Below are 26,451 nucleotides of genomic sequence, written 5' to 3'. Positions count from 1 at the left end.
ATGATATTATGTGTTGTCTCTCCTAATCCAGCCTTCACATGAACAGCATTCCATGGCCCATGGATAGAACCAGGCAGAAAGCGATTTACCTTCAGGTATTGCAGTCTGGTTTCCAACTCTGCTCGTCTGATGGAGGTTCCGTACACAGTTTCAAGCCTGGCAGTGGAAAGGTACCAGTCAAACACTGAAAGGCACATATTCCAGGTAATACCTTTGCACACCCATTTCTTCTTTTGGCTATTTCTTTTGTCTTATTGCTACCATGAACCCGTGGTATTCCTCTAATAGGCCACTCCCAGTTCTATTCCGCTGCTCCTCTACAATCAACTATTGGCATACAAAGAAAGAGGTGGATATCTCATTCACTCTGTGCCTCCCATTCTTAAAGGAGCACTGTCCCAACCCATTCCTCCCTCTGATGGCCCGGTAATTGATTAGACCATAAGACAAAGGAGCAGAATTGAGCCATTGGGCTCATCAAATCTGCTCCACCATTCAATCACGGCTGATTTAAGTTCCTTTTCAACCCCATTCTCCTGCCTTCTCCCTTTGAAGCCTCCAATAATCATCTTATAAACTTCTGCTTTAAATATATACACTGACATGGCTTCCATAGCCATCTGTAGCAAAGAATTACACAGATTTCCTACTCTCTGGCTAAAGAAATTCCTCCTCATCTCTGTTCTAAAGGGACATCCCACTTCTTGCACCCTGAGGCTGTCCTTCTGCTCTGAAACTCCACCACTATAGAGGATATCCTCTCCACATCCACTCTATCCAGGCCTTTCAATATTCAAAAGGTTTCAATGAGATTCCACATCATTCTTCTAAACTCCAGCAAGTACAGGCCCCGAGCCATCAAATGCTCCTCGTACATTAAAACTTTCATTCCCACGATCGTTGTCCTGAGCCTCCTCTGGACCCTCTCCAATGTCAGCACATCCTTTCTTAGATAAGGGGCCCAAAACTGCTGAACGTAGTATAGTCAAAATGAAACACATTAGAAAATTTGCCAAGTGAGGCATCGGTGTCTTAATATTGCAATTGTCATCCAGGAGGAGATTGACTCATTTTTTGAAACAACTATATGAAGATTATATCTTGAGGGTTTCCATGGAAACACACAGTATGAGGAAGTATATCAAAAAATTTTTAAAAAGCAGAAGAGATCACTGAGGTTAGAAGTTAGACCTCACTCACTTGTGCATTTAACAGTCTCGGGGCCCCCTTTCCAAAATTTGGCCTTATGGAAGGCAGGTGTTAAACTCGATGAGAGTAATGTGTAACCATGACAGTAAAATGCTGGAGGAACTCAGCATGTCAGACAGCATCCAAGGAGAGGAGTAAACAGTCGACATTTCTGGCTGAGACCCTTCATCAGAACTGGGAAAAGGGGAAGAAGCCAAAAGAGAAGCTGAGAAGTGATAGGTAGAAAGGTGAAGGGTTGAAAGAGGAATCTGCTAGGAGAGGAGAGTGGATCACAGGAGAAAGGGAAGGAGGAGGGGCACCAGGGGGAGGTGATGGGCATGTAGGAGAAGAAAAAGGGATAAGAGGGGAGTCAGAATGAGGAATGGAAAAAGAGAGAAGGGGGAAGGGGAGAAATTACCAGAAGTTAGAGAAATCAATGTTCATGCTATCAGACTGGAGGCTACCCAGACAGATTATGAGGTGCTATTCCTCCAACCTGAGAGTGGCCTCATCCTAGCAATACAGCCACTACAGTTCTACTCTTTGCAATAAAAGTAACGCAAGACAAGCTTCAGATTATGTGAATAGGAGTCAAATGGAGCACAGGCCACCCTGAGATTGCATTTGTGACATCACTAGCCTTCCTCCAATCAAGTGCCTTCTATTGATCTAAGCCTGATGGAAGATAATTGTAGACAGCTTTAGGTTAAGGATCAGCACCATTCCTTATGTTTAATTACCTCAGGCAATTCCCAGATGACTTGATAAGATCCACAATATCTCGATGGCGGAAACCATCAACAGATGTCCTATTGATGCTGGTAATGGTGTCACCTGGAAAGAAAGCACACAGCTAGTGAGTCTCAAGGCATCTGCGACTTACAACTCTGACAGAACCTCAGGTGAAACACTCCCCTACTTGTCCGCCAAGACAGGAACTTGGCACAAGAAATGCATCAAGGAGCAGGTACAGCAGAAGAAGTGAGGACTTTTATACAGAAGTGACAGTGATTGAACTGAGCTTAGCTGGTTAATTAGATTGCCCCATGTGGAACTGACCTGCATAAGGTCAGTTCCTGGGAAGGTCCCAGGAGCAATTCTAGGTCTGTGTAGGTGTCAGTATATAAACAACTCTTCCTGATAGTCCTTGGGCTGACAGGACAGTATCCTGCTACAAAATTACTTCTCTGCATGCCAGATGCAAAATAAAAATTTTCTTGTCCAGACAAGAAAGACTGGAGATGCTGGAATCTGGAGCAACACAAAAGACGTTGGAGGAATTTGGCAGGTTGGGAAGGAAATGGACAGTCAACATTTCAGGTCAAGATCCTTCATCCAGACCACTGACTATCCATTTCCCTCCACAGATGCTGCCAGGCCTGCCGAGTCCTTCCAGTCCCTTTTGTGTTACACTTCCATGTGTCCTTATTATGTTGCGTCTCCATTCTGCCTCACAGAAGGCTCCTGTGCTCCGTCTCCTCTGAGGGAGAAGTTCACCCACTCTAATGTCAGTCAGGGGACAGTGGCATCTCAGTCTCTGGGAATTTTCCACCAATGCTGGGTTCCCTGGGATCCAGATTGGCCATTGACCTATAGGGATCTCCCAAATAACCCTGACCTTTCCCCCAACAGGAATGTTTTCTGGGCCTCAATGAACAGGTGGCTGTAGGTCACCAGGAGTATTTCCTGATGGTTAGTGTCACATTTCCCAGAGGCACTCGTCACTTCCCATTCCAGTGGGAGTCCACACAGTCAGGCATTCCTACTGCCCGAAGGGACAGATCCCAGCAGACAAAGGCTTCGCTCTCCTACCCTGGCTCCTTGCTCCAAGGTGCTGTCTGTCCACAGAAGTACAGTGCCAGGACAAGGGCCAGAATCTTTGTGGAACACCACTGGTCTCCTCGAGATGAGGTTCCGGAGGCTACACCAGCTGATCCAGAGCCTAAGGCTCATGAAGTGGATCCCGCAGAGGAGGGGGATCAGGAGGAAGAGTAAAGCAGGGGGACATCCCTCATACAATCCTCAGATTTTCTCCTGCTCATCACAGGGCAGGCAGTGTCCACACAGGCAGAAGGGACCTGTGATCCAGAGTCCCCACCAGAAACCAGACAGAGAAGCCTGACCAGGTACAAACCTCCTCCTATCCAGATGTACAGGTCCATCTACACTGACCACAACTCCTCAGTGAGTGAGTCCCTGCTCCTGTTAGTACCTAACGTCCGGCTGCAACGTCCCTGTCATTCCTGATGAGTGACACCTCACTTGAAGAACTGGGCCCCCCCCACAGGCAATACATTCCCTGTGGGTCCCCACTCAACAGGGGTAGACAGGACACCTTGAACATTTACTTCAGTGTAACCCAGTGTGTCAAGACTCTCAGTCCTAGAGGAGATCACTGCAGACATCTCCTGCCAGGACCTTCTGGTGTTGGCCCTGGTGACTCTCAAGGCCCCATCCCTCAGGACATCTCTCCCCTGGTCTGTCTCCCACCGTACAGGACCTCCATTGTCCCTTTGGAGGAAAATGGGAGCAGCCCCATTCTCCCCTACGGCGTCCCTTCATCTCCATGTAGAGACTGAGCCTTTAAGAACTTGTGCAACACACTGTCAGGTGATGCACAAAAACTGGGTTCAGACCAAACAGGAAACGTGCAGGTCCTGGTCTGGTCCAGTCCAGTGCTGGTTTCTAGGTGTAAAACCAAGGCCATTTCAGACTGAAATGTGACCAATTTTGTGAGATTTGTAGGGGATACAACGGTGTTGTAGTTAATCACAACCATGTTTCAGCACAATGAAAAACTGACACAAACCAATTTCTAGGTGTTTCTGACAACCAGAATCAGATAGTTAAGGGGCTCAGTTTTAAGTTTTCTCCAATGTTTTTATTAACTTTTTTGGGGTGAGGCATTGCTTGTAAGACCAGTATTAACTACCCATCTCTAATTGCCCTTGAACTGAGGGGCTTCCTGGGCCATTTCAGACTGAGGCCACTTTGAGGCCAGGCTGGGTAAGGCTTCCTCCCCTCAGGGAACCAGCTGGGTTTATACGGCAATATGTTCATTTTGTTATTTTGTTTACTTCCTCTATTTTCCACAGCTGCCATGGTGGGATTCGAATTCAGGTTTCTGGATTGTTGGTCTGTATTACCAGGCCAGCAACTGAGCCGCTGAAACACCACAGGAACAAACAAGTTCGTTGGATGCCCACATCCCCGGTAACTGTGCCAATAGGTCAGCCTGTTAGTATCCAGTTTGAGGCCTGAACCCACGATCTGCTGTTGCCATTGAACAGGATCCACATCCTGCAGTGGACATAATAAGCACCTCTGCACTTTGCATTGTGTGACTTTTCTAGCTTCATCAGAGCGAGATCATTATCAGCGCTACACCATTAATATATAGAGGCCTGGTTCCTTGCTGAATGGAAACTTTATTAACAGATTTTGAGTTTGTGAAAGCAGTCAGCTTATCTTGCTCAACATCCTCACCACCAACACGCAGCCCACCTCTTCTCACCTCTTAATTGAGTTCTCCTCTCCACTCCTCAATGGGCTAACTGTGGCTACATTATTGTTCAAGTGTTGTTTATTATCTCCTGCTGAATGGTACTGAGCCGTGGTGGAAATCTCTGCCACAGGGAGCTTGCCTGCAGAGATTGCCACCAAAATTTGTGGCCCTGTCAGCTGAAGGCAATCTACACAGAATCAAATCGATCTCTCTCAACTGCTGGTGGCTTTGTAGTGCATTTCCAGTTTCTACTGTGCCTAACTCTGCAAGCACCTATTTGCAGACAACAGCCATTTGGCCCAATGTTCTTGGATAGCTCCCACTTGTACAATCATCCAGTCTTCTGCTCATTCCCCATAGTCTCCACTAGTTCTGTCCAAACATTTGCTTTAAGCCATCACTTTGACAAATAATTAACATTCTATCAGATACAAGTCCACCGACTTCTATTTAAGAAACTGGATCGGCCGGGTGAGGTTTTCTACCCAGAGAAATAAGGTGAGGCTGTGACCCTCGGTGTGTTTGTGGGCATCTCTGTCTGTCTGTCCCTGTGGCCAGCAGCACCAGTCAGTGTGCCTCAGTGATAGGGTCAGAGCATGAACGAGAGGGGGGTGGGGAGAAAAATCAGAAATGCTCCTGGTTCAGTTGTTGTTCAGACCAAACATCAGAGTGGGGAAGAAATGTGATCCAAGTGACTCTGACTGTGGAATGACTGTTGGTGCCAGACAGGGTGGTTTGAGTATCTCACAAGCTGCTGATCTCCTGGGAATTCCTCTCTAGAGTTTACAGAGAATGGTTTGGGGAAAAAAACATCTAGTTCTGTGGGTGAAAACGCCTTGTAACTGAGAGAGGTCAGAGGAGAACAACCAGACTGGTTCAAGTGGACAGTAACTCAAATAACCACACGTTACAGAGGTGTGCAGAAGGGCATCTGCGACTGCACGTGTCCAACCTTAGTGATGGGCTACAGCAGCCGAAAACCACGAACACACACTCAGTGGTCACTTTATTATGTACAGGAGGTACCAAATAAAGCAGCCACTGAGTGCATTTATTATACAAAGAAAAAGGTGACACAGGAAGCTGGATGCACACGTCTCCTCCTATCTATTAATTACCTTGCCTCAATCCTCCTATCTGAGCTGGGCTGTTCTCACGGACCCTACACACAAACGTGCACATCTCCAGCGTGTTCTCGTCTCGGTGATGCAAGCCATACGTCTGCAAGCAGAGCAGAAAAACAAAAACATGCCTCTGAATACAAATACAACAAGATACCAAAGAGACGTACAAGGGCATGACTGTTCACAAGGGGCAGGGAGAGGGAGAGGGCAGAGGTTTGCAGGAAAAAGTGGCTACACGTGGCTGTCTGACACTCTAGAGTCGACTGCAGAACCACCTCCTCTCCTCAGAGGATAGACCACATGCAATGAGAGGAACAAAGCGCTTAGAGATGGTGGAAAGTAAAATGAATCATACCTGAATTTCAAATCCAAAGGCTTCATCATCTTGCTTTTCTAAGGTAATAATTCTCCTTAAGACAGATGAGCAAAAAAATGAACACCGTCCATTAAAAATATGGCACACTTTTATTTTTATGTTATCTTTTACACCTTCCAAAATTTCTTCCTTCCCACCACCCCAACTAACAGGAACTGTGTCATGGGGTGTGATCCCTACTCAAGAATACTGGCAGGTAATTTAGCAAACCTGATCCCACCCTCAAACATCCCACCCACATGCATTGTGCACCGTCCAACAGACGCTGAGCCGTAGCCCTTTCTCTCACTCTGCCAGCCTTGAGGTTCCCTCCTGCCAGTCAGAGAATCACAGCCCTTCAGCCCATCAGATTCCTGCCAACTATGAGGTGCCCATTTCATTCTCATCAACTCATCCCAGATCCTATCCTTCAGCCCTGCACTAGGCGAAATTCACCTACCAACCCTCATACCTTTGGAATATGGGGGGAAACTAGAATACCCTGAGGGCATCCACCTAGTCATAGGGAGGATGTACAAACTCCACAGACAGCACCAGAGGTCAGGATCAAACCCAGGCTTCTTTTTTTTTAAAAGATATAAATCAAAACTTTATTCATAATAATAATTTAAAAAAACAAGAACAAACTGAGCAATGCCTTTTTATTCTTACATTCATATTCAATGTTTTCAGTACAGTCCTATTGAGGGGCTTCCTCACCCATTCCTTTCCAGTAGTGGAAGAACCCAATACCTGGGTCCCAGGCAGTGGCACTACTTGCTGCACTGGTATACTAGCCTGATATTATCGATAAGCTTACTCCTCTGAGGCGCCATCTCTGAGATCTTCCAGTCTGAACCCAATCTCAAAAATAAAGGTGTATCTTACCTTTCATGCTCAGGAGCATCCGTCAGCGTCTTCCATTTCATTAATGACCTCTGCAAGAGAAGTCAGACCTTCAGATTTCAATGAGCATTCTTCAGCTGTTATTCAATGAGATGCAATTTGGAAATGTCCTAACCTTGATGTACTGAATAAACTGGTGCCTATGCTATGATGTCAAGATGTCAAGAATGGACTTGTGGTCAAATGAGCTGAACTGAATACACCTCAACTCCACTCTTTCAATTCTTTTACATATTGTGTTTATGCTTTTTTTTTTGGTCGCTGCTGCTTGATTTTTTTCCCCCCACATGAGTGGGGGGGGGGGGGGGCGGCGTTGATTTTTTTTTGGAACAGGTTCCATGAGATTTACTAGGATGCTGCCTGGATTAGACAGCATACCTTATTGGGAAAGATTGAGCAAACTAGGGTTTTTCCTCTTCGGAGCAAAGGAGGATGAGAGGCAATCTGATAGAGGTGCATAAGATTATAAGAGGCGTAGATCGAGTGGTGAGGCAGTGCCTTTTTCCCCAGGGCATCAATGGATTATACCCTACCAGGTGTGGTAGTAGAGGCAGATACATTAGGGACATTTAAGAAACTCTTAGATAGGTACATGGATGAAAGAAAAATGGAGAGTTATGGGCTATGTAACAGGGAAGTGTTAGCTATCCCATGATTAATCTTTGTATAGGTTGGCACAACATTACAGGCCCTTTGGCCCACATTGCATTATTAGCTTATTAACTGTAGGAAAGGAATAGGGTTAGAGTGGATAAAAGCTCAAAAGTCCTTACACTTTGTACCTTGATTTGCACCCCACAGTAATTTATGACCATTCCTTTACCACAGCTCCAGAGTGGGACTACCATCTCTGGTTGGGCCACTTCACCTTCGAATCCCTCACCCCCACATTCCTGCCAACATTCCCGTCCTCATGATCTTCGCAAACATCCACAAAAAAAAACAGAAGAACCTCAAAATAATGAACGGCAGTAAAAACAGAGCCCCAAAGCCCCCTCTCTCAGGTTTCAGCAAAAAGTGTCGGCACCCAACAGCACAGCACCCACTGAGAGACCGGGGTCTGCCGTCAGCAGAATCTACTGTTCACCCGACAGTGTGACACGGCACAGGCTCGCTCTCTCACTAACAAGGGACAGGGAGATGTTACCCATTTTCACAGCGAACGGGGAGACAGACAGTCACTGTTATGGTATTACAGTCTGCCGTGTCGTTTTTTATTCCGCGATGAAATTCATGAACAAAAAATGGCACAAAGTTAAAATGAGGAGAGGGAAAGCTTTCTTTTTGACATCTCTTTATTTTGTCTCCCAAACTGCTAGAGCCAGGGTCACAGCAATCAGTCTAGAATGCCTGGAAACTGGGATTTTGCGTTTCCAAGGATTATTGCAACCTATGTGGGGTTAATACATCAAGTCAGATCTCCACAGCACAACAGCCCTTATCTTTTCACAGGAAATTCTTTAGCTCCTTCGTCAGCTCAACGTGTTTCCTGAATGGGTCTTTGGTCTGGCCCCAAGCTCCAGCTAAAGTGACATTATACACAGTCAATCCCTGGTTTACATTTGTAAAGAATGGAATCATTTTGTTAATTGTCTTGACTGGGACGGCAATGGAGCCAGGTCATTCCAGCGATCGAAGCTGCTTTCATCTTCACAACAACTGGCATTTCAATTAAACCACAACTGATGCATCAGCTCCAAGCCCCATCTTCCACGATTTTATGAACTCACTTGACACATGCACACTTTGGCTTTGTTACTGAGCCAGAGGGAGCTGGGCTGCAGTGAAACAGCCCGCCTCCTGCTGGGGCTGACAATTCGGGCTTCTGAACTGGCCCATTCCTTCTGGGCCAGATGGGCGTAAAAACAAAAAATAAATCAGCCCTTGTTGACCTTTGCCCAGCACTGCCCAGCCTGAAGCTACACGTGATGTTGAGATTGAACCGAGTTCTAACTTTCCGCTAGGTGAATAATTGGCCTTTGCTAACTGGGGCATTCCAGCAAGGGCACCTAGTATTGTAACCCATTGTGTGTCAGGGTCTTCAAGAGATGCCAGGATGAAGTTCCACTGTGAATATACAACAGCTGGCCATTCAGCACCACAGTTCAATGCTCAATGCAAGCCTTCCCCCATCATCTGAACTTTGTTTCTTGTGTTCTTCCTCATCCAGCTTCTCTTAACCTACAGCATTTACCACAACTGCCCCATGTAATACTGGTCCACATTTTGGAGTGAAAAACATTTCTCCTGAACTTCCAGTCAGCTATTTAGTGAAAAACCACACAGGCTGAAATGCTTTTCAGTCCCACCCACAAGCACAATTCCCAAACGCAGGAAGTTTGAAACTGGCTGCCTCTTCCTTGATTAAAAAAAAATGCCTCTTCTTTCCCCCCCCCCCCACCCCCCTAGGATTCGGTAAGCAAAAGTAAACACGGATCCGTGCACAATGTTTATTGTGCATCAAGACTAGCTTACCCTCTGCCAGCACGGCACGTCATTAAGGAAAAGGGCTGAGCTGAAATCAGTTACAAATGCGGATTGACTGTTTTGCTGAAGCCAAGGGGCCCAAGTCACTGGACGGTCACTCTTTGCAATTTTGTGTTCTTGACCCATTCACTCACCACCACAAGTGCAGCTACAACAATGAGTGACCAGCAAGACTTTGTGCAGCAGGCACTGTGAATGGCACAGAGCAAAAATGGTGGTACCTGGGCATCCTCCTGGACCCCGAGGTGGAGTGCCATCCACCTAGTCACTATCAGCACATTATTCAAGCTTGGCTTCTGAAGAAGTGGATTAGCTCAAAGTAAATTTATTATCAAAATACCACACACTGCTCAGAGACTCATTCAGTGCTGTCGTGGCATCCGCACCAGACCTTGAGGCGAGTGGTCGCAGGTTCGAATCCAGCCGGCTCCTTGCACACTTTCCATCGGGCTGGGTTGAGTGTCAAGCTAGCAACTTGGCCTCGTTAAAAAAAACTGACAAATGCTATGGAAACAGCAAAAAGGGCCGCCCGATGCACCTCTGGGTGCGACAAAAAAAAGAACCATTCACAATAGGATGAAGAAATACAATAGAATCAATGAAAAACTACATGCAATGACTTAACAACCTATGTGCAAAAGACAAACTGTGTAAATAAAATAAATAAATATACTGAGAACATGTTGCAGAGTCCTTGAAAGCGAGTCCATAGGCTGTGGAATCAGTTCAGTGTTGAGGTGAGTGAAGTTATCCACACTGGTTCAGGAGCCTGATGGTTGGGGGGGTTTCAACCGTTCCTGACCCAAGGCTCCTGTACCTCCTGCCAGACAACACCCTGGTATAACACAGAAGGGATTCACGGCTGTGTCTGCAGAGGTCTGGGCAACAGCCACTTGCATGACAGTTGCACCTAATGCCAGGAAACAGCAAAGCTGAGTGGGAATCCTCACCGATAGTTTTTCTCTCCCGGGGCTTCAGCTGCCTTGGCCAACTAGGACACTTCCAATCAAGACCCGATAACTTGGTACAGATGGACCTGTCTGGCTCATGATTGTACCCAGCAGTGCCATCGGCAACGTCCTTAAAGGAAAAGCATGGGTGGCTTAATCCAGTGCCGACCTTTTAAGCATCCCGCTCACCATATGTAGCAAACATGTTGTCTGCAACAAGAAGTTACCAGTCAGCTTCAAAGGAGGCGGCGAGGGAATGTAATTACTGCTTATCCCAGTCGTAGCGTTCCATCTATATGGCAAGGAGCTTAACGTCAGGAAGGAAAACAACTGTCAGTTACATTAACATGGCCAGGGACTGATTAACCCTGCAATAAAGACCTGAGGCTAAGTGGAGTGTTTATATCTGGGCTGCTCCTTTGGTGCTCGATTTGCATCACTTGACACAAATTTCCATCACGATAGGAAATTGCACTTGTTAATTTATAATAAGCCCTTCTCTAGGGGCTATGATGAAGGGTCTCGGCCCAAAACTTTGACAGTTTATGCCTCTCCATAGATGCTACCCGACCCGCTGAGTCCCTCCAGCAGCTTGTGTGTTGCTTCTCTAGAGGTTTTGTCATCTCCCAGTCTCTTTCACTACCTCCACCCTCCCTTCCTCCATCTGCCTATCCCCTTCTTCCTCACTTGGATCCACCCATCACCTGGCAGTTCTTGCCCCACCCCTCCACACTGACCACCTCCCCTTTACTCTTTCAGCCCAGATGAAAGGTCTGGACCCGAAACGTCAACTGTACATTTCCTCCACAGATGCTGCCTGAGCCGCTGAATTCCTTTAGCTTTTAGTGTGTTGCTCGGGTTTTCCAATGTCTGGTGCCTCTCCCATCTCCCCCAGCTCCAGTCATGGCCCAGCTGTGACAAGAGACAGACTGACTGCTTGATCCAAAAGAGAAGTTTCATGTTCTTAAAGTCAGTAGAAGGCATGGCCACCCATAGTGGAGCAAAGAAAGCACGAGGGGTCAGAATCAAAGGAATGCAAATACCCCAGCAAATTCACAGCAACTGAGAGGGTTAAGGTTTGAAACACAAGGATGAAAAGATCGGTGCCTGGGCTTATGAAAAAGTTCACTAATATTCCACAAGGCAGACATCTACAGACCACAGAGAAATGAGATTTTTTAATTCCTGATGGTAAACCTGTGCTGTGCCACCTCAAAAGGCTGCTGCACGGCAGTGCTATGCCAGTGCCAATCAGTCCAGCCCCACCATCCCTATCCCCCCCTCCAAATACATGGACAGGGTGTTGTTCAATGGTGAATTCAGCCAGGAGAGTAAGAGGAAGCTGCTACAGGAAATTACTGGTACATTTCCATGCCCATTGACAAGCAGCAGAAGGCCATGTATTCTGACAAACTTTCTACCTCTATCAGTGTATACCTAACTGGGGCACCTGTCCACGCTTTCTCTCTGGAACAGGTCCATGGGCCATGCTCTCCTGCCTTTGAAGTCTATGTGATCTAGTTCATGATGCAGTCCGTGAGATCATAAGACATGGGCAAAATCAGGCCATTTGGCCCATCGAGTATGCTCTACCATTCAATCATGGTTGATTTATTTTCCCTCTCAACCCCATTTGCTTGTCTTCTCCCTGTAACCCTTAAACCCCTTACCGATCAAGAATCTATCAACCTCTGCTTTAAATATACCCAATGTCTTGGCCTCCACAGCCATCTGTGACAATGAATTCCACCGATTCACAACCATCTGATTAAAGAAATTCCTCCTCATCTCTGTTCTAAAGGGACATCCTTGTATCCTGAGGCTGTGTCTTCTGATCCTAGACTGCCCCGCTATAGGTAACCCCCTGTACAGTGTACACATCCACTCTTTGAATATTCAGTGGGTTTCAATGACATCCTTCCTTCATCCCTCTGGGCCAGCGAGTACAAAACCCAGAGCTATCAAACACTCGTAGGTGTTTCATCCCAGGGTTCATTCTTGTAAGCCTCCTCTGGACCCTCTCCAATCCATACTTTCTTAAATACAAGGCCCAAAACTGCTCACAGTACTCCAAATGTGGTCTGACCAACAACTTATAAAAGGCTTAGCAGTACATCCTTGCTTTTCATATGGAGGACAATTAACTTGTTACTTCAAAGCAAAGTCCTCTCCTAGACTGCCTACCTCCAGTAGCTTGACTGAAATGAATGAGTTCTTGAAAAACAGTAGTATAGAAGTTAGTGTAACACTATTACAGCGTCAGCAAACGTGGTTAAATTCCCACTGCTGTCCATGAGGAGTTTGTACGTTCTCCCTGTGACCATGTGGGTTTCCTCCGGGTGTTCCGGTTTCCTCCCACATTCCAAAGACACCTGGATTAGTACAATAATTAAACACAAGCGTGTAATCGGGTGGCATGGGCTTGCTGAGCTGGAAGGGCCTGTTACCGTGCTGTATCGCTAAGTAAATAAAAATTAACAAATAAAAAGATCAGAAGTAATCATTGGGTGCATTTGAAGTACAGGAAGTGCAGTGCCCATCGTCTCAGAGTACCTGTGGCACATGAACTTCTTGCTTTTGGACAAGACTGTTTTCCATTCACTCAAGCTGAGGAACCAAGGGCTTTTCCAATCCACTGAAAGCTCCATCCTTCATCCTCCATCAATCTGTATTTAAATAGAGCCTCTAACATAGTAGTATGCCCCAGACTATGAGGCTGTGGAGGAGGTATCAGGGCATAAGCTTGGTCAAAGAGTGAAAGGCAGTGAGGGTCAGGAAGGAATTGCACAGTGTGCAGCTCAAGCAGGTGAAGACACTGAAGAAATGGGATTGAATAAGAGGCCAAAATGAACAAAAGATTTCCCCCGGATGCTTCACTTTCCTCCCAACCTTAACTTCGCTGTGAATGAGGGTTGGAATCTGGGGAGAATAAAATGGGATCAGGGTAAATAGCTGGTTTATCGTCAGCACGGATTTGATCTAGAACAAGGGTTCCAAAGCTTTTTCATGCCATGAACCAGGACTTAACAAGGGGTTGGGAACCCCTGACCCAGAATGACAGTCTGAGCAGGAACTTCAGACTAAGCACTGGAGCCAAGTGTGCCAAGGAGCAGGAGCCAGAGCTGAGAGCACTATTGGAGACTGGATCCCTGAACCTCAGTGAAACCTAACCACAAGGACAGTTTCCTTTCCCGAGGCCGGAGCAAACAGCGCTGAATAGAATGGGGAAAGGCAATTAAAACCAGGCGCCAATAATGTAGCAGCTGTGGCCTCTGCGGATGGGTTCAGCGTGTGGATTGCAGGAATATTTCATCCGTCTCTGCACAGTCCCATTTCCTGCTGAATGTCTGTCCTGATTGGTTGCGAATGAGGGGAATGATTTATAATATCATAAATGTTCCCGCTTCTGGTTTCCATTAGATTTTATTTTAACTGGCAGCAGATTCAAATCGGCACATTAAAGCCCCCGTCTCTCTTGAAGAGCCAAAGCAATTTCCTCATTCTTTGGTTTCTAGACAAAACGACCCCCCTGAACATCAGAGTTAGATCTTGCTCCTCCAGAACGATTTGAACTGGTGGTGTGCGTAGCGAGCTTGAGCCCCAGTATGCGAGGAGGGATTCTGCTTTGGAGCGAGAACTGGCTCCAAACTCCCGCTTTAAGTCTGCAGCCTGCCACTAATGAGCTGGAATGTTGTGTGGGCTTGGCACATGGTACAGGGCAATACCCCCGTTCCCAGTAGAGCCCAGGTTTGGGATGGCAGAGGCATCTTACACTTGCCAGTAACTTGCACCTTGTCAAGGGCACTCCCTTCACAAAACAGAGCTCAAGGCTAGGGCAGGTACAGTTCAGTCACCCATGGTACATTTGATATAGAGCAGCCTGCACATTGGTGCGATCTTCCCCAGCGCCCTGGCCAAATATGAGCACATTTCCAGAACTGCAATGTTACAGAGGGAGGGAAAGACAGGCAGAAAACACTGGTAAACTGGGTCACTTTGATTACATGCAACTGAACATTACCACAGTCTCGAACTGTCGAGACAAGGGTCATTCCAATTCTTGTGCAAACTTGTGCCCTTAATAGAATAGATCTCTTCTTCATTCTGGGCGCGGTGTGTCGCACTGTTGTACACACCCACAGTACTGGCAGTTTTGAGAAATGCAAAGTACCCTGCCTCCACTTTGCCTCATAAATGTGCAAACAGAAGCTCCACAGAGCACAAGCACAAAAGTCTGGATGAACTCAGTAGGTCAGGCAGCAAGGGAAAGGAATAAACGGTCAATATTTCAGGCTGAGACCAGTCACCAGAAAGGGGGAAAGAAGCCAGAAGGTGGTGGTTGGGGGAGGGGGAGAAAAGGTGTACAAGGTGGTAAGTGAAGCCAGGTGAGGGGGAAGGTGGGATGAAGTGAGAAGCAGGGAGCTGATAAGTGGAGGAGCCAAGGTCTGAGGTAGAAGGAATTTGATAGAGAGAGTGGACTATGGGAGAAAGGGAAGGAGGAGGGGCACCAGAGGGAAGTGAAGGTTAGGGATAAGAGGGGAAGACAGAATGGGGAAATCAAAAAGAGAAAAGAAATGGGGAAAAATGAACAGAAGTTTCAGAAATCAATGTTCATGCCATCAGGTTGGAGGCTACCCAGACAGAATACAATGTGTTACTCTTCCAACCTGAGAGTGGCCTCATCGTAGCAGTAGAGGAGGTTATTGACCAACATGTCGGAATGGGCAGTTGGACAGTTATGTCTGGAGTATCGCCCTCTTTGTGTAAGACGGGTACATGATGATGTCGTCATGCCCAGAGTCTGAGAACTCATTCTAAACTCACTTCAGACGGAAGATTTTCATCTGAATGGGTACTAACTGGATCCAAACGCTGGATGCTAGAGGTGATGGGACAATATGTTCAGCTTAATGTGGAAGGCGTGCAGCTGATGTCTCTCTAGAATAAATGCAGTTTTTAAAAAAAAAGCTCATTCACGTTCTGATCAGTGAGCCCATCCCCGATCGTTCTCGAGAAGGAAGGGGTGAGAAGCCTTTTTGAACCGTTGTGGCCCATCTGGTGAAGGGACCGAGGAACTGAGCCAGGGCATGTGACTCTTGGGGTGGTGGTGTTCCCATGTGCCTGCTGCCCTTGTCCATTTTGACGGTAGGGGTCCAGAATTTGGGAGATGCCTCTGAAGTAGCCTGGGCAAGCAACTGCAGTGCATTTTCTGTGCTGATGATGCAGGGACAGAGAGTTTAGATGGGGTGCCAAACGGGTGGCTGCTTAGTTCTGGAGGGTGTCGAGCTGCTTGAGAGTTGCTGGAGCTGCACTTGCCCAGCCAGGAGTATTCCATCACAGGGGTATGGGACAGTAGCATAGCGCTTTACAACGCCAACAACCCAGGTTCATTTCCTGCTGCTGTCTGTGAGGAGTTTGTACGTTTTCCCTGTGACCGCGTGGGTTTCCTCCGGGTACTCCGGTTTCCTCCCACATTCCAAAGATGTACAGGTTCATTGGTTGATTGGTCACATGGGTATAACTGGGCGTCATGGAATAACCTGCATCTTAAAATTAAAAAATAAAATTATAATAAATGTACAGGCAAATGCAAATTAGTTTAATTTGGCACTGTGCATGGCACAGACATAGTGGGCTGAAAGATCTGTTCCTTTTTTGTATTGTTCTACATTCTATGTTCTTAATCCTGACTTTGGCTTTGAAGATGTTAGAAAGGCCTTGGGATGTCAGGATGCAGTCACTCACTGGAGGATATGTAACCTCTGACCTGCTCTTCTAACAGTACTTGTGGCCAGTCCAGTTGAGTGTCTAGACAATGGGGGAACTCAATGCTGGTAATGCCCTGGAAAGTCGCGGGGAGGTGGTCAGATTCGCTCCTGCTCAAGATGCTCACTGCCTGGCAGGCCGACATTTCATCAGCGAGTGTCGTCCAGATGTTGCTGCATGCAGGCTGTCTGCTCCATTTGCAAGAAATTGCAATTGGACAATATGAAAATATTAGGGAACGTCCCCAAATATTCCCCACCAGCTTGCCGATGGCCTTTGAATGTTATGGACTATCAGTCACTTGTTGCATGTAAAAAAAATAAAGCTGTACCACAAGTATTGTAGATGTCTGCTTTGCACATACTGGAGTAGATCGCAATCTTCTTGTCTTCAGCAATGACAACATTCTATTCTATTCCAGGGACAAAGGACTATGGCACATCCTGTTGCCCATCCCCAACGCAAATACAGCCTCACAGTTATTAGTGTGTGAGATAGATTTCACTGCCCTTGCATAGGGGTCCTTGCATGGCGGTCCCTACCAGGAAGTTTGCCCTCAGAATAACTTCATCGCATTTGAACACACTGATCCAATCAGGTCTCTCCGGTCACTGGATTTGCACGTACATTCTGCTGGCCTGATATTGCCGACTAATTTCAGGGCTACCTTCTTCCTCTAATCTTCCAACCTTTACAGAGTTAAGGAAAATAATTAACTCCAGTTAATAAGGAAGTTCTCTGCAGTATTGGCAAAACTGGCAACGGTGACATTTCCCATTTTGTAGCGCACAAACTGCAGGCAGGGCCTTAAAGAGGAGGAATTGAAAGTTGTCCACCTTTCTTGCAGAACCCAGCCTGTTTTGCTCAGTTTCCGTGATGCCATTTCAAACAATTGTTACTAATGTCTCTTCTGCTCAGAAAAGTCAACTGTGGCTCAGAAGCATCATTGATTGAGATTGAAATGCATTTGGCCACAGAGCAAGGGGAGTTTAGTGCTTTCAATTCTGGATTTGTGTTTAGATAGCAGTGTTGAAATAAAGAGAGAAGTGTTGCCATAATGACATGTTTTCAGATGCCCTCAACATCTGATAAGCGTCTGCTTCAGAAGTAAAACTCTGAAGCAAACACTGCAGCTCTCTTACTTTATACATGAAGCATCTGTCGTGCAAAGTGTGGCTGAAACTCCAGAATTATCACTACTCCCTGCACCAAGTACCATGTAGTTCCTCACCCACAATAGCACCTCCCAAATCTGCCACCTCTGCTACCAAGAACATGGGCAGCAGGTGCATGTGAACACCACCAACCACACCTTCCCCTCAGGGCCTCACACCACCCGGATTTAGAAACACCATCGATTAGACACATTGGAGCTCCCCAAGTAACACATACAAAGCACAGGAGGAACTCAAGTCAGGCAGAATCTACGGGAACCTATTCTGTTATGCATCTTATCTTCTGTTCTGCTATTGGTCTCAGCACCGAGTCCCAAGGACCTTTTACAACATTACACCTGGACTCTCCGCATTACAGATGGTTGACAAACAGGAATACTATTTATTGAATGGGGGAGGTCAAGAACCATCATTAAACAGGTAACCTGGCTTCAGACTGTGTTCACTTTTCTTTATTTAACTTTATTTTTGCTTTAATTAATTTACAGTGATGTAATTAATTTACTGGTTGCTATAGCCAGAGGTGGTAGTGGGATAAGCTCCCAGTGGCCTGCATCTCTGACAACCAAGTCCAGCTCCTGGCCCTCACGTGTGGCTTAACTACTAAACCTGGAGGAACTGATCCTACTGACAGGAGGAGGGGCGAGGGCGGGTTATTGGCACCTTAAAACCAGGCAGATGGGGCTCATCAGCCGCGGTTGGTAGCTCATCTAGAAGGAAAATGCTGATCTCAAACCTCCTCTGCCTTGCGGCTATACCCACTCACGGGGGAGCCTTTGGGAATATACCCCAAGTGAAAACCCCAGAGCTGGAGTCCCTAAGGCAGTCCTACGTTGAGTTCAATGCTGACTGGCAACTGCTGCGATGCTGCTGGTGCCAAACTGTATCGGTCTCTGCCGTTCCTTTGCATTCATCAGTTGCATGGAGAGGGGGAGCCTTAGTCCACATAGGCTCTCCATATCGTACTGTCCTGACTTGCGTATCATGTAGACAGCTGGGGCGCAACATCCATGGCTGACCCTGACCAACAGAGGGCCTCAATTAATTTAACCATTTTTATAATTTCCTTTTTTAAAAAAAATTTAAATACTTTAATGTACTGTACTTAAATATTTTTAAAATAAAATTCAGTGAGTCATTCACAAGCAACATCTGATCAGAAAGTTTACAGATAACACAAAAATCAGAGTAGGGGATAGAGAGGAAGGCTGGAATTCAGCAGGATATGGACCAGTTGGGAATGTGGGCAAAGAAATGGCAGATGGAGTTTAATCCAGACAAGTGTGAGGTGTGGCACTCCGAGAGGTCAAATATGGAAGGAAAATACACACAAATGGCAGGATCATAAAAGATTGACAAAGCAGGTAATCTATATTACATATAGATACACACACAGACACACACACACGCCAGGCGAGGTGCTAGAAATAGAATCAACAGTAATGCTAATGAGGCAATTAGACACATGAACAAGTAGGGAATAGGGGATATGCACCACGTATGGGCAGATAGGATTAGTTTAGACTGGCATCATGATCAGCATAGACATTGTGGGCCGAAGGGCCTATTCCTGTGACAGGTTCTATCTGAACATTTAACCATGCTGAAAATGCCTTTGACAGCACCGGCAGCCTTCTACAACGCATCCTGCTGCGGGCACAGGAGAGTGAAGCACAGACAGGATTAGTGCAGGAGCCACATGCAACAGATTGGTTCAAATCCAAACTGGCAGAGAACCTTAATGCCAATATTGTCCTAATAGGTTCAAACAATGGGCACTTCAAATACATTATTTCCATATTCTGTACCTTTAGACTACAAGATCATTTGGGCCATTCTCAAAACTATCCCATTCCCTTCGACCTGTTTCCTCTCCCATATTCCCAACCTGCCCCAGATTCCACCACTCGCCCACCCACTTGGAACAATTTACAGCAGTCAATTAGTTCACCACCCGCAGGCCTTCAGAATTTTGGAAGAAACACACACAGTCATGGGGGAACATGCAAACTCCACGCAAACCACCGGAGGTTGGACTCGAACTGGGGTCTCTGGAGTTGAGAGGCAGTGGTGCCATTGTAAGAGATCTGACATCTAAGAATTGTTTTCAGGCCCTCAATGGCAACTTTTACAAACGTTCCAATACATCATCCAGTTCTTGCCTCCATTTACCCATGCAAGTACACAGCTCTCAATTTCAACTATGACATTACAGCTTGCTGCTGCACAGCCACACACATCCCCACAGGAAAATGGAAACAATGAGTTCAAGAACTGTGAGGTAATGTTGCAGCTCCATAAAACCCTGGTTAACCACACTTAAGAGCATTGTGTTCAGTTCTGGTTAGTTCATTATAGGAAGAAAGGGGAAGCTTTAGAGAGGGTGCAGAAGAGATTTACCAGGATGCTGCCTGGAGTACAGAGTATATCTTATGATAATAGGTTCAGCAAGCTAGGGATTTTGTCTTTGGAGTGAAGGAGGTTGAGAGGTGACATGATAGAGGTGTACAAGATGATAAAAGGAAAAGGTCCACCAGGTCTAGGGAGAGTTATTACCCTTCAACCAGAGGCTCCTGGACCAGAATGGATAATTTCACTCAACTATCACTGAACTAATTCCACTTTCAAAGACTCATGTTATCAGCATAAATTATTTATATTTGCAGTTTGTCTTTTACATATTAGTTACTTGTCAGTCTTTGTGTATAATTTTTCATTGATTCTATTGTATTAATTGTTCTACTGTGATTACCTGCAAGAAAATTAATTTCAGGGTGACATACATGTACTTTGATAATAAATTTAATCTGAACTTTGTACTAAATCAAGCAGACAGCTAAAGACCTTTTCCCTTGGGTGGGGGAGAAGAGATGGCTAATATGGGGGGGGGGGGTACGATTTTAAGATGATTGGAGGAACGTCAGAGGTATTTTTTTTAAGCAGAGTGATGGGTGCATGGAATGCAGATTCAGATACATCAGGGACAATTAAGAGCCTGTTAGATAGGCACATGGATGATAGAAAAATGGAGGGCCATGTGGGAAGGAAGGGCTTGATTGATCTTAAAGCAGGTTAAAATGTTGGCACAACATTGTGAGGTGAAGGGCCTGTACTTTGCTGTAGTGTTCTATGTCTTATGTTCACCACGGGGCCTGTTCGACCCACTCCAAGTAATAACAAGAACTGCTTGTCCGTGTAATATAGCGTCATAGCCCAGGAAGCTAAGCAGGAACAGTGTCAGGGAATGCCAAGTCACACACTGGGAGATATTTGGACAGATGGAGTTGGGTGTTAAGAGACATCTTAAAGTGAGGACAGAGATGTAGAGAAGTTCCAGAGAATTGGGACTTTTCATCTGAAGGCTTTGGCTTCCAATGTTCATCTTAAAGTCATGCAGCACTTTACAGCTAAAGCAGGAAGTGGGATTAATGTAGACAGCAAAAACCTGAAAAACAAATCAGTATGGTGGACAGAAGATCCCGTTTCTATGCTGTAAACCGCCCCACTCTCCGACTCCATGAGTCTTGATCCATAGCCATCTCTGCCTTAATGATTCAAGTGTGTATCTAGATATTTCTTAATCAAGAGTGTCTGCCTCCACCACCCCCTCAGGCAGTGTGGTCCAGATTCTAAGTATTCTCGGGGGGGGGGGGGGGGGGAGAGAGAATTTTTTCTGGGAATACATCAGAGAACTCAAATTGAGTGCAGCGATCACAGAGATCTATCAGAGCTTTGATAAATAGGGAGGTGACCAGTGCTCAAATCAAAGTGACTTGTTTTCCCATACCTACTGCTTCTTTTCAAAGGGTAAGAAGAGACGGGAAGGGCAGAAATAAATCTGAACTCAGTCTGCAGCCAGACGTATGGAGGCTGGGATACACATGGAGCAGAAACACCGTTCCCCCCCCCTCCCCCAAACACTGTACACTCCCATGCATCACACACTTGAAACCAAACCAAGTTGCAACTTGCACATAGGTGGAACAGTCCCAGTGAGGTACACTGATTTGAGATCAAATGGTGCCTACAAAGAGGAACAAGATTAGTGTACGTTAGAGGTTGAGAAGCAGCAGGCAACCTTTCATCTCACACACAGAATGCTACGTCAAAATTTACGCAGCAGGAATACAAGGGAAGGGGCAGAATTTTGATCACCACAATCATTTTAAATGACAAAGATACACGGTTGCTTCAATGTTCCTAATCTGCTTTCATGTTTCAAATACCTTATTTTCACTAAAACTTCAGACATTGGAATATGACAGAGATACTACCAACCAATGACCGATACCTTGGCTCATGGTGCCTTACAGGATTCCAGGATACAGGTCAGCTCTCTCATTTCCACTGCAATAGCGATTCCTGCTTATTAATTTTTCTTATGATAATACAGGCAACTCAAGTGGTGCTATGGAGCCCAAGGGGGTGGGAGATGGGGTAGAAGGGGATGCTCTGCATATATCCATGGCCCGAAACTAAACAGTGACACCCCCAGCCTGGATAGGTGAACCTTAAAACATTTCCACTGAAGTCTATCTCGATGTGAAGTCCCAGCTAACTATCCCTGAAGGTCCAAAACAACTATGACTCAACAGACTGTTATAGACAGAGGCTATTTGGCTCTACTTGCCATGCTAGCTGTTTGGCTGAAGAACCTCATTCCACCACCCCCTCCCAACCTGCCTCCCACCATTCCTTCCCACTTGCCTTTTGTATATTTATTCAATTCCCTTTTGAAATTTAGCAGATCCATTTCTCTTCCACATGATGACTCACTATTATGTTGACTCCAGTTCTCTCATTTGAAATTAATTCTCTGCCCTGTTTACTGTACCCAGCTGTTGCTGGTCAACAGACTATCAAAATCCTTCACTAATTTTAACAGGCTGGCAAAAGGTCCAATTCCCTCTACCCGAACAACAAGCTGCGTTCATATAGCAACTTTTTGGTAGCAAAATATGACGAGAGGCTTTGCAGGAACATTTTCAAACAAAACTTGACACCGAGTCACATTAGGAGGCCAGGTGTGCAAGAAGCATAGATCCACATGAAGTTTCTCCACACCCCCCCCCACCCCACACAGGGTAATATGGGGGGGGGGGTATAATTTTCAAGGTGATTGGAGTAAAGTACATTGGGGTGGTGTCAGAGGCAAGTTTTTTTTTCCCTACACAGAGTGGTGTATGGAACGTCCTGCCAGGGGTGATGTTAGAGGCATATGTTTATCAGGAGCATTTAAGAAATTCTTAGATTGGCACATGGATGATAGAAAACTGGAGGGCTATGCAGGAATGAAGGTTAGATTGGTCTTAGATGGGTGGCACAGCATTGTGGGTCAAAGGGCCTGCACTGTGGTCAGCAATGGTGGAACAATTAAATCCAGGTATGAGGGAGACTGAAGAGGTGCTGAGATCTAGACTGGCCGCAGTGATGGGGATTTCGATTCCATGGGTAGGGTGCCGAATCCGGAGCTGCCCTTGAACAGCAGAGAAGGTCTAGACCAGGTGTATAAAATATTGACAGGTGGAGCTGGGGTAAACAGGGGCAATGAACAGAGGGCTCACGAAACAGAACAAACACACACAAGAAACTCCGAAATCTGAAGCAAACAACAAGCCATTGGAGGAAGCAGACAGTCAACTTTTGGAGGTTGAGACTCTTCATCCGAGTTTGACGAAAAGATCCAGGCATGTTGTGAGGGTTTTGTTTTGCACACCGAGTAGTTGTACCCTGGAAAGCAGTGGATGCAGGACCAACTGTGGCTTCTGAAGGGGAGGTGGATATGTATTTTAATTTGAACTTCTGAGTTTAAGAGTTGAGAGGTAATGTTGCAGCTACACAGGACCCTGGTCAGCCCCGACTTGGAGTACTGTGCTCAGTTCTGGTCGCCTCACTACAGGAAGGACGTGGAAACTATAGAAAGGGTGCAGAGGAGATTTACAAGGATGTTGCCTGAATTGGGGAGCATGCCTTATGAGAATAGGTTGAGTGAACTCGGGCTTTTCACCTTAGAGAGAGGATGAGAGGTGACCTGATAGAGGTGTATAAGATGATGAGAGGCATTGATCGTGTGGATAGTCAGAGGCTTTTTCCCAGGGCACGAGAGGACACGGGTTTAAGGTGCTGGGGAGTAGTTACAGAGGAGATGTCGGGGTAGGCTTTTTTTTTATTAAACACAGAGTGGTGAGTGTGTGGAAAGGGCTGCCGGGGATGGTGATGGAGGTGGAAACAATAGGGTCTTTTAAGAGACTCCTGGATTTGCTACATGGAGCTTAGAAAAATAGAGGGCTATGGGCAAAGCCTAGGTAGTTCTAAGGTAGGGACATATTCAGCACAGCTTTGTGGGCCGAAAGGCCTGTATTGTGCTGTAGGCTTTCTATGGTTAAGGTCCATGGGCAATGGGGGAAAGAGTGCGAGATTGGGCTTGCTTGGATTGTTCCCAGCAGCATCGATGAGATGGGCCGAATGGTTTTCTCTGTGTGCAACATTTCCACAGTCTCCGAGCTGTAGGACTGGACATAGTGGAACAAGATCACAGAACGATCTGAGAACAAGGTTCACGGTGCTGCTTAGATTGGAACCGAAAGCGGGGAGGACAATGGTAATCCGCGTTTACACCCGCTTTCCAACAGCAGTACACTATTTGAAAAGAATGCACTACGGGGCCGGAGGCATTCCATAAAGAAGCCCCCAGCTGGGTTCTCATCAACCACGCAGAACCAAGGGTTAAACGGCCGAGCTTTCAAAAAAAAAAGCTATCGTTTAATTGGCCAAGTCGTGCTAATATAGGAATCACAATTACATAGAGGAAGCGCACCTACACGATCTGTTTTATTCCACAATATACTCCTTGTACAATTCAAAAGTTTCACTTCATATTGATGTCATCTAGCTTCCACGAAACTTTTTATTTCGTTGACTCCCAATGTTCGGGGGACAGACTATCATCATTTTAACAATAGGTTGCAAGTTAAGATATTTCGCTTTAAACTAACAACTCCCTCATGAAAAATTTTAATTAAAACTTAGAACGCCAAATATTGAAAACTCCCTAATCCAAATTAAACTTTTAAATACAAGCATTTAAAAGTTAGGAATGCCCCACTGGTGCCGACTTTTGATGAATTCCACTATTGTATCTGATTACTTAAACAAGAGCTCCTGGACCTTCATCATTCCCGAACGCACACGTCTGCTGTGCCTGTATGTTTACACAGCATAGATATACTATTTTCTAAACAATGGGGCAACAGCCCTCAAAATAACGACTTTTGCAAAATAGCAAATCGTTCTCGTCAAAAAAGTTGTGTCACAGTTCAAACAGCGCGCCCGCCAATATACCGCATCATGGATGGAACATATTACATAGCCCGTTACTGAATGTTTCAGTTCGGATTATTTGCAAGTGAATATAAGAATTAATTTCAGTCTTTCTGAAGTAGAGGTGCCGGTGTTACTCTTTTGAAGCGTAATTGTCAGCGTGTTTGTTTCCGTACCTGCTTGTGACTGCGAGGCAGTGTGCCTCCCGAGTAGGCGAGAGTCTTGTACAATTCGGACGCTTTATAAGTTTCCGCGCCGGTTTTGTAAGTTTCACTGCAGCTTTTGTAAATCTCGTTCTCAACCACACAAGATGCGGCGCAGTCGGCGCTGCCGTAATCCTCCTTGCGGCTCAACCTTTTCACTCTTCGGAAAGTCATTTTCCAACAATTTTCATTCTAATTTTCTTTTAACCGGATGGAATCGGAACAACGAGTCTGCCTCCCAAGTACCAAAGTGGAAGCTGCTCCCTCACACGAGTTTATTAAAGCGTCTAGTCTAGACGGATGTAACAACCCGCCCCCTCCCGCACGTGGTCGAGGTGTGGTTATAGTTTCATTTCCCCCTCCAAATTGATAAGAATTTGCAAGGAACAAGAAGCTTATAACTGTTCTTTTTAAACTTAACTACCGCCCCTGAAAAACGCGTTACCCTGCATGCAGAGTTTGCAGTTTATATTGGGAATGATGTCGACGTTACATATTCTGCAGGGGCCTTCAAATCGACCGCATTTTACCCGTGTTGTGAAACAGATGAAATTTAAGCGGCGTAATTTTAATTTATTATGACATTAATATATTATAATGGGACTATCTTAGATGGGCGTCAAGTCGGCAAGGACGGTTGGGCCAAAGGGCCTGTTTCTGTGGTGTATAACTGACACACCCAAGCAGCCTGCATACCTAAGTAACCACAGTATTTGAGGAGACACCTGCTGTGGTGGAGAGGGGAGATTTACAAGTCACTAAAAGTGACCGCGTACGTTGGTGAAGAAGGCATACGGGACCCTGGCCTTTATTGGATTGATCATCGACTATCTTAACAACAGGGAAGTCATGGTTTAACTTTATAAAACTGTGGTTTGGCCACACTAAATTGTATTCAACATATTATTAAAGAAAGAAAGAGACAGTTTCTTTCCACAGATATGGAAGTAGAGTATAGGCTCCGGCCTCTGGTTTTGAAAGGAGGTAGAGCTCAAGTGGCCTCCAGCCCACAGCAGACTGACTGCTGACTGTCCATCATGTCCTTCCTCATATGTTCTGACTGGTGAAAGAGGGCTACCTCAATCAGTCCTGGGCGGGTCACTTCTCGCAGCTTCATTGGGCTTGGGGTTGCCTCTGACCACAGTCGTCAGCCTCGTGGAGATGGGGAGATGCTGTCGTCAGGAATGGGACGGTAACGGTCAGATCAGAGAACTACATTCGTTGGCTGCAGTCTCCCATCACTGCGGGTCTTGGATGTGTCCAGGACAAAGAAGCAGGCAGGAAAAATCATTGCGGCAAGTTGCCCTTTCCAAAAGCTCCCTTCTGGAGACCACTAAAACACAAACTTCACACCATCTTAGAAGATTTTTTTACCCTGGGTATTTAATCTGATCAGCCATTCTAGTTAGTCGCTTACATTCCCCTCTATTACTGTAAACCACTTTTTATAATGCTGTTTATAATGTAAATAC

General features: G+C 45.9%; 1 protein-coding gene across 2 annotated transcripts in view; it reads right to left on the bottom strand.

The window, feature by feature from the left end:
* The window catches only part of tamalin (trafficking regulator and scaffold protein tamalin), a 35,477-nt gene extending 10,264 nt beyond the window's left edge, over nucleotides 1-25,213 (bottom strand). For both annotated transcript variants that reach the window (XM_059956142.1, XM_059956143.1), the window contains exons 1-6: nucleotides 24,953-25,213; nucleotides 7,061-7,110; nucleotides 6,173-6,227; nucleotides 5,812-5,914; nucleotides 1,929-2,022; nucleotides 90-156 (exon numbers count right to left, since the gene is read on the bottom strand). In XM_059956142.1, the coding sequence (XP_059812125.1) occupies nucleotides 90-156; nucleotides 1,929-2,022; nucleotides 5,812-5,914; nucleotides 6,173-6,227; nucleotides 7,061-7,110; nucleotides 24,953-25,153 (570 nt within the window). In that variant the 5' untranslated portion in view covers nucleotides 25,154-25,213. The remainder of the gene's footprint in view (nucleotides 1-89; nucleotides 157-1,928; nucleotides 2,023-5,811; nucleotides 5,915-6,172; nucleotides 6,228-7,060; nucleotides 7,111-24,952) is intronic.
* Between the last annotated feature and the right edge of the window lie 1,238 nt (nucleotides 25,214-26,451).

Source organism: Hypanus sabinus, chromosome X1 (assembly GCF_030144855.1).
Source record: "Hypanus sabinus isolate sHypSab1 chromosome X1, sHypSab1.hap1, whole genome shotgun sequence".
Taxonomy (NCBI): Eukaryota; Metazoa; Chordata; class Chondrichthyes; order Myliobatiformes; family Dasyatidae; genus Hypanus; species Hypanus sabinus.
This window is presented reverse-complemented; position numbering and strand designations above follow the sequence as displayed.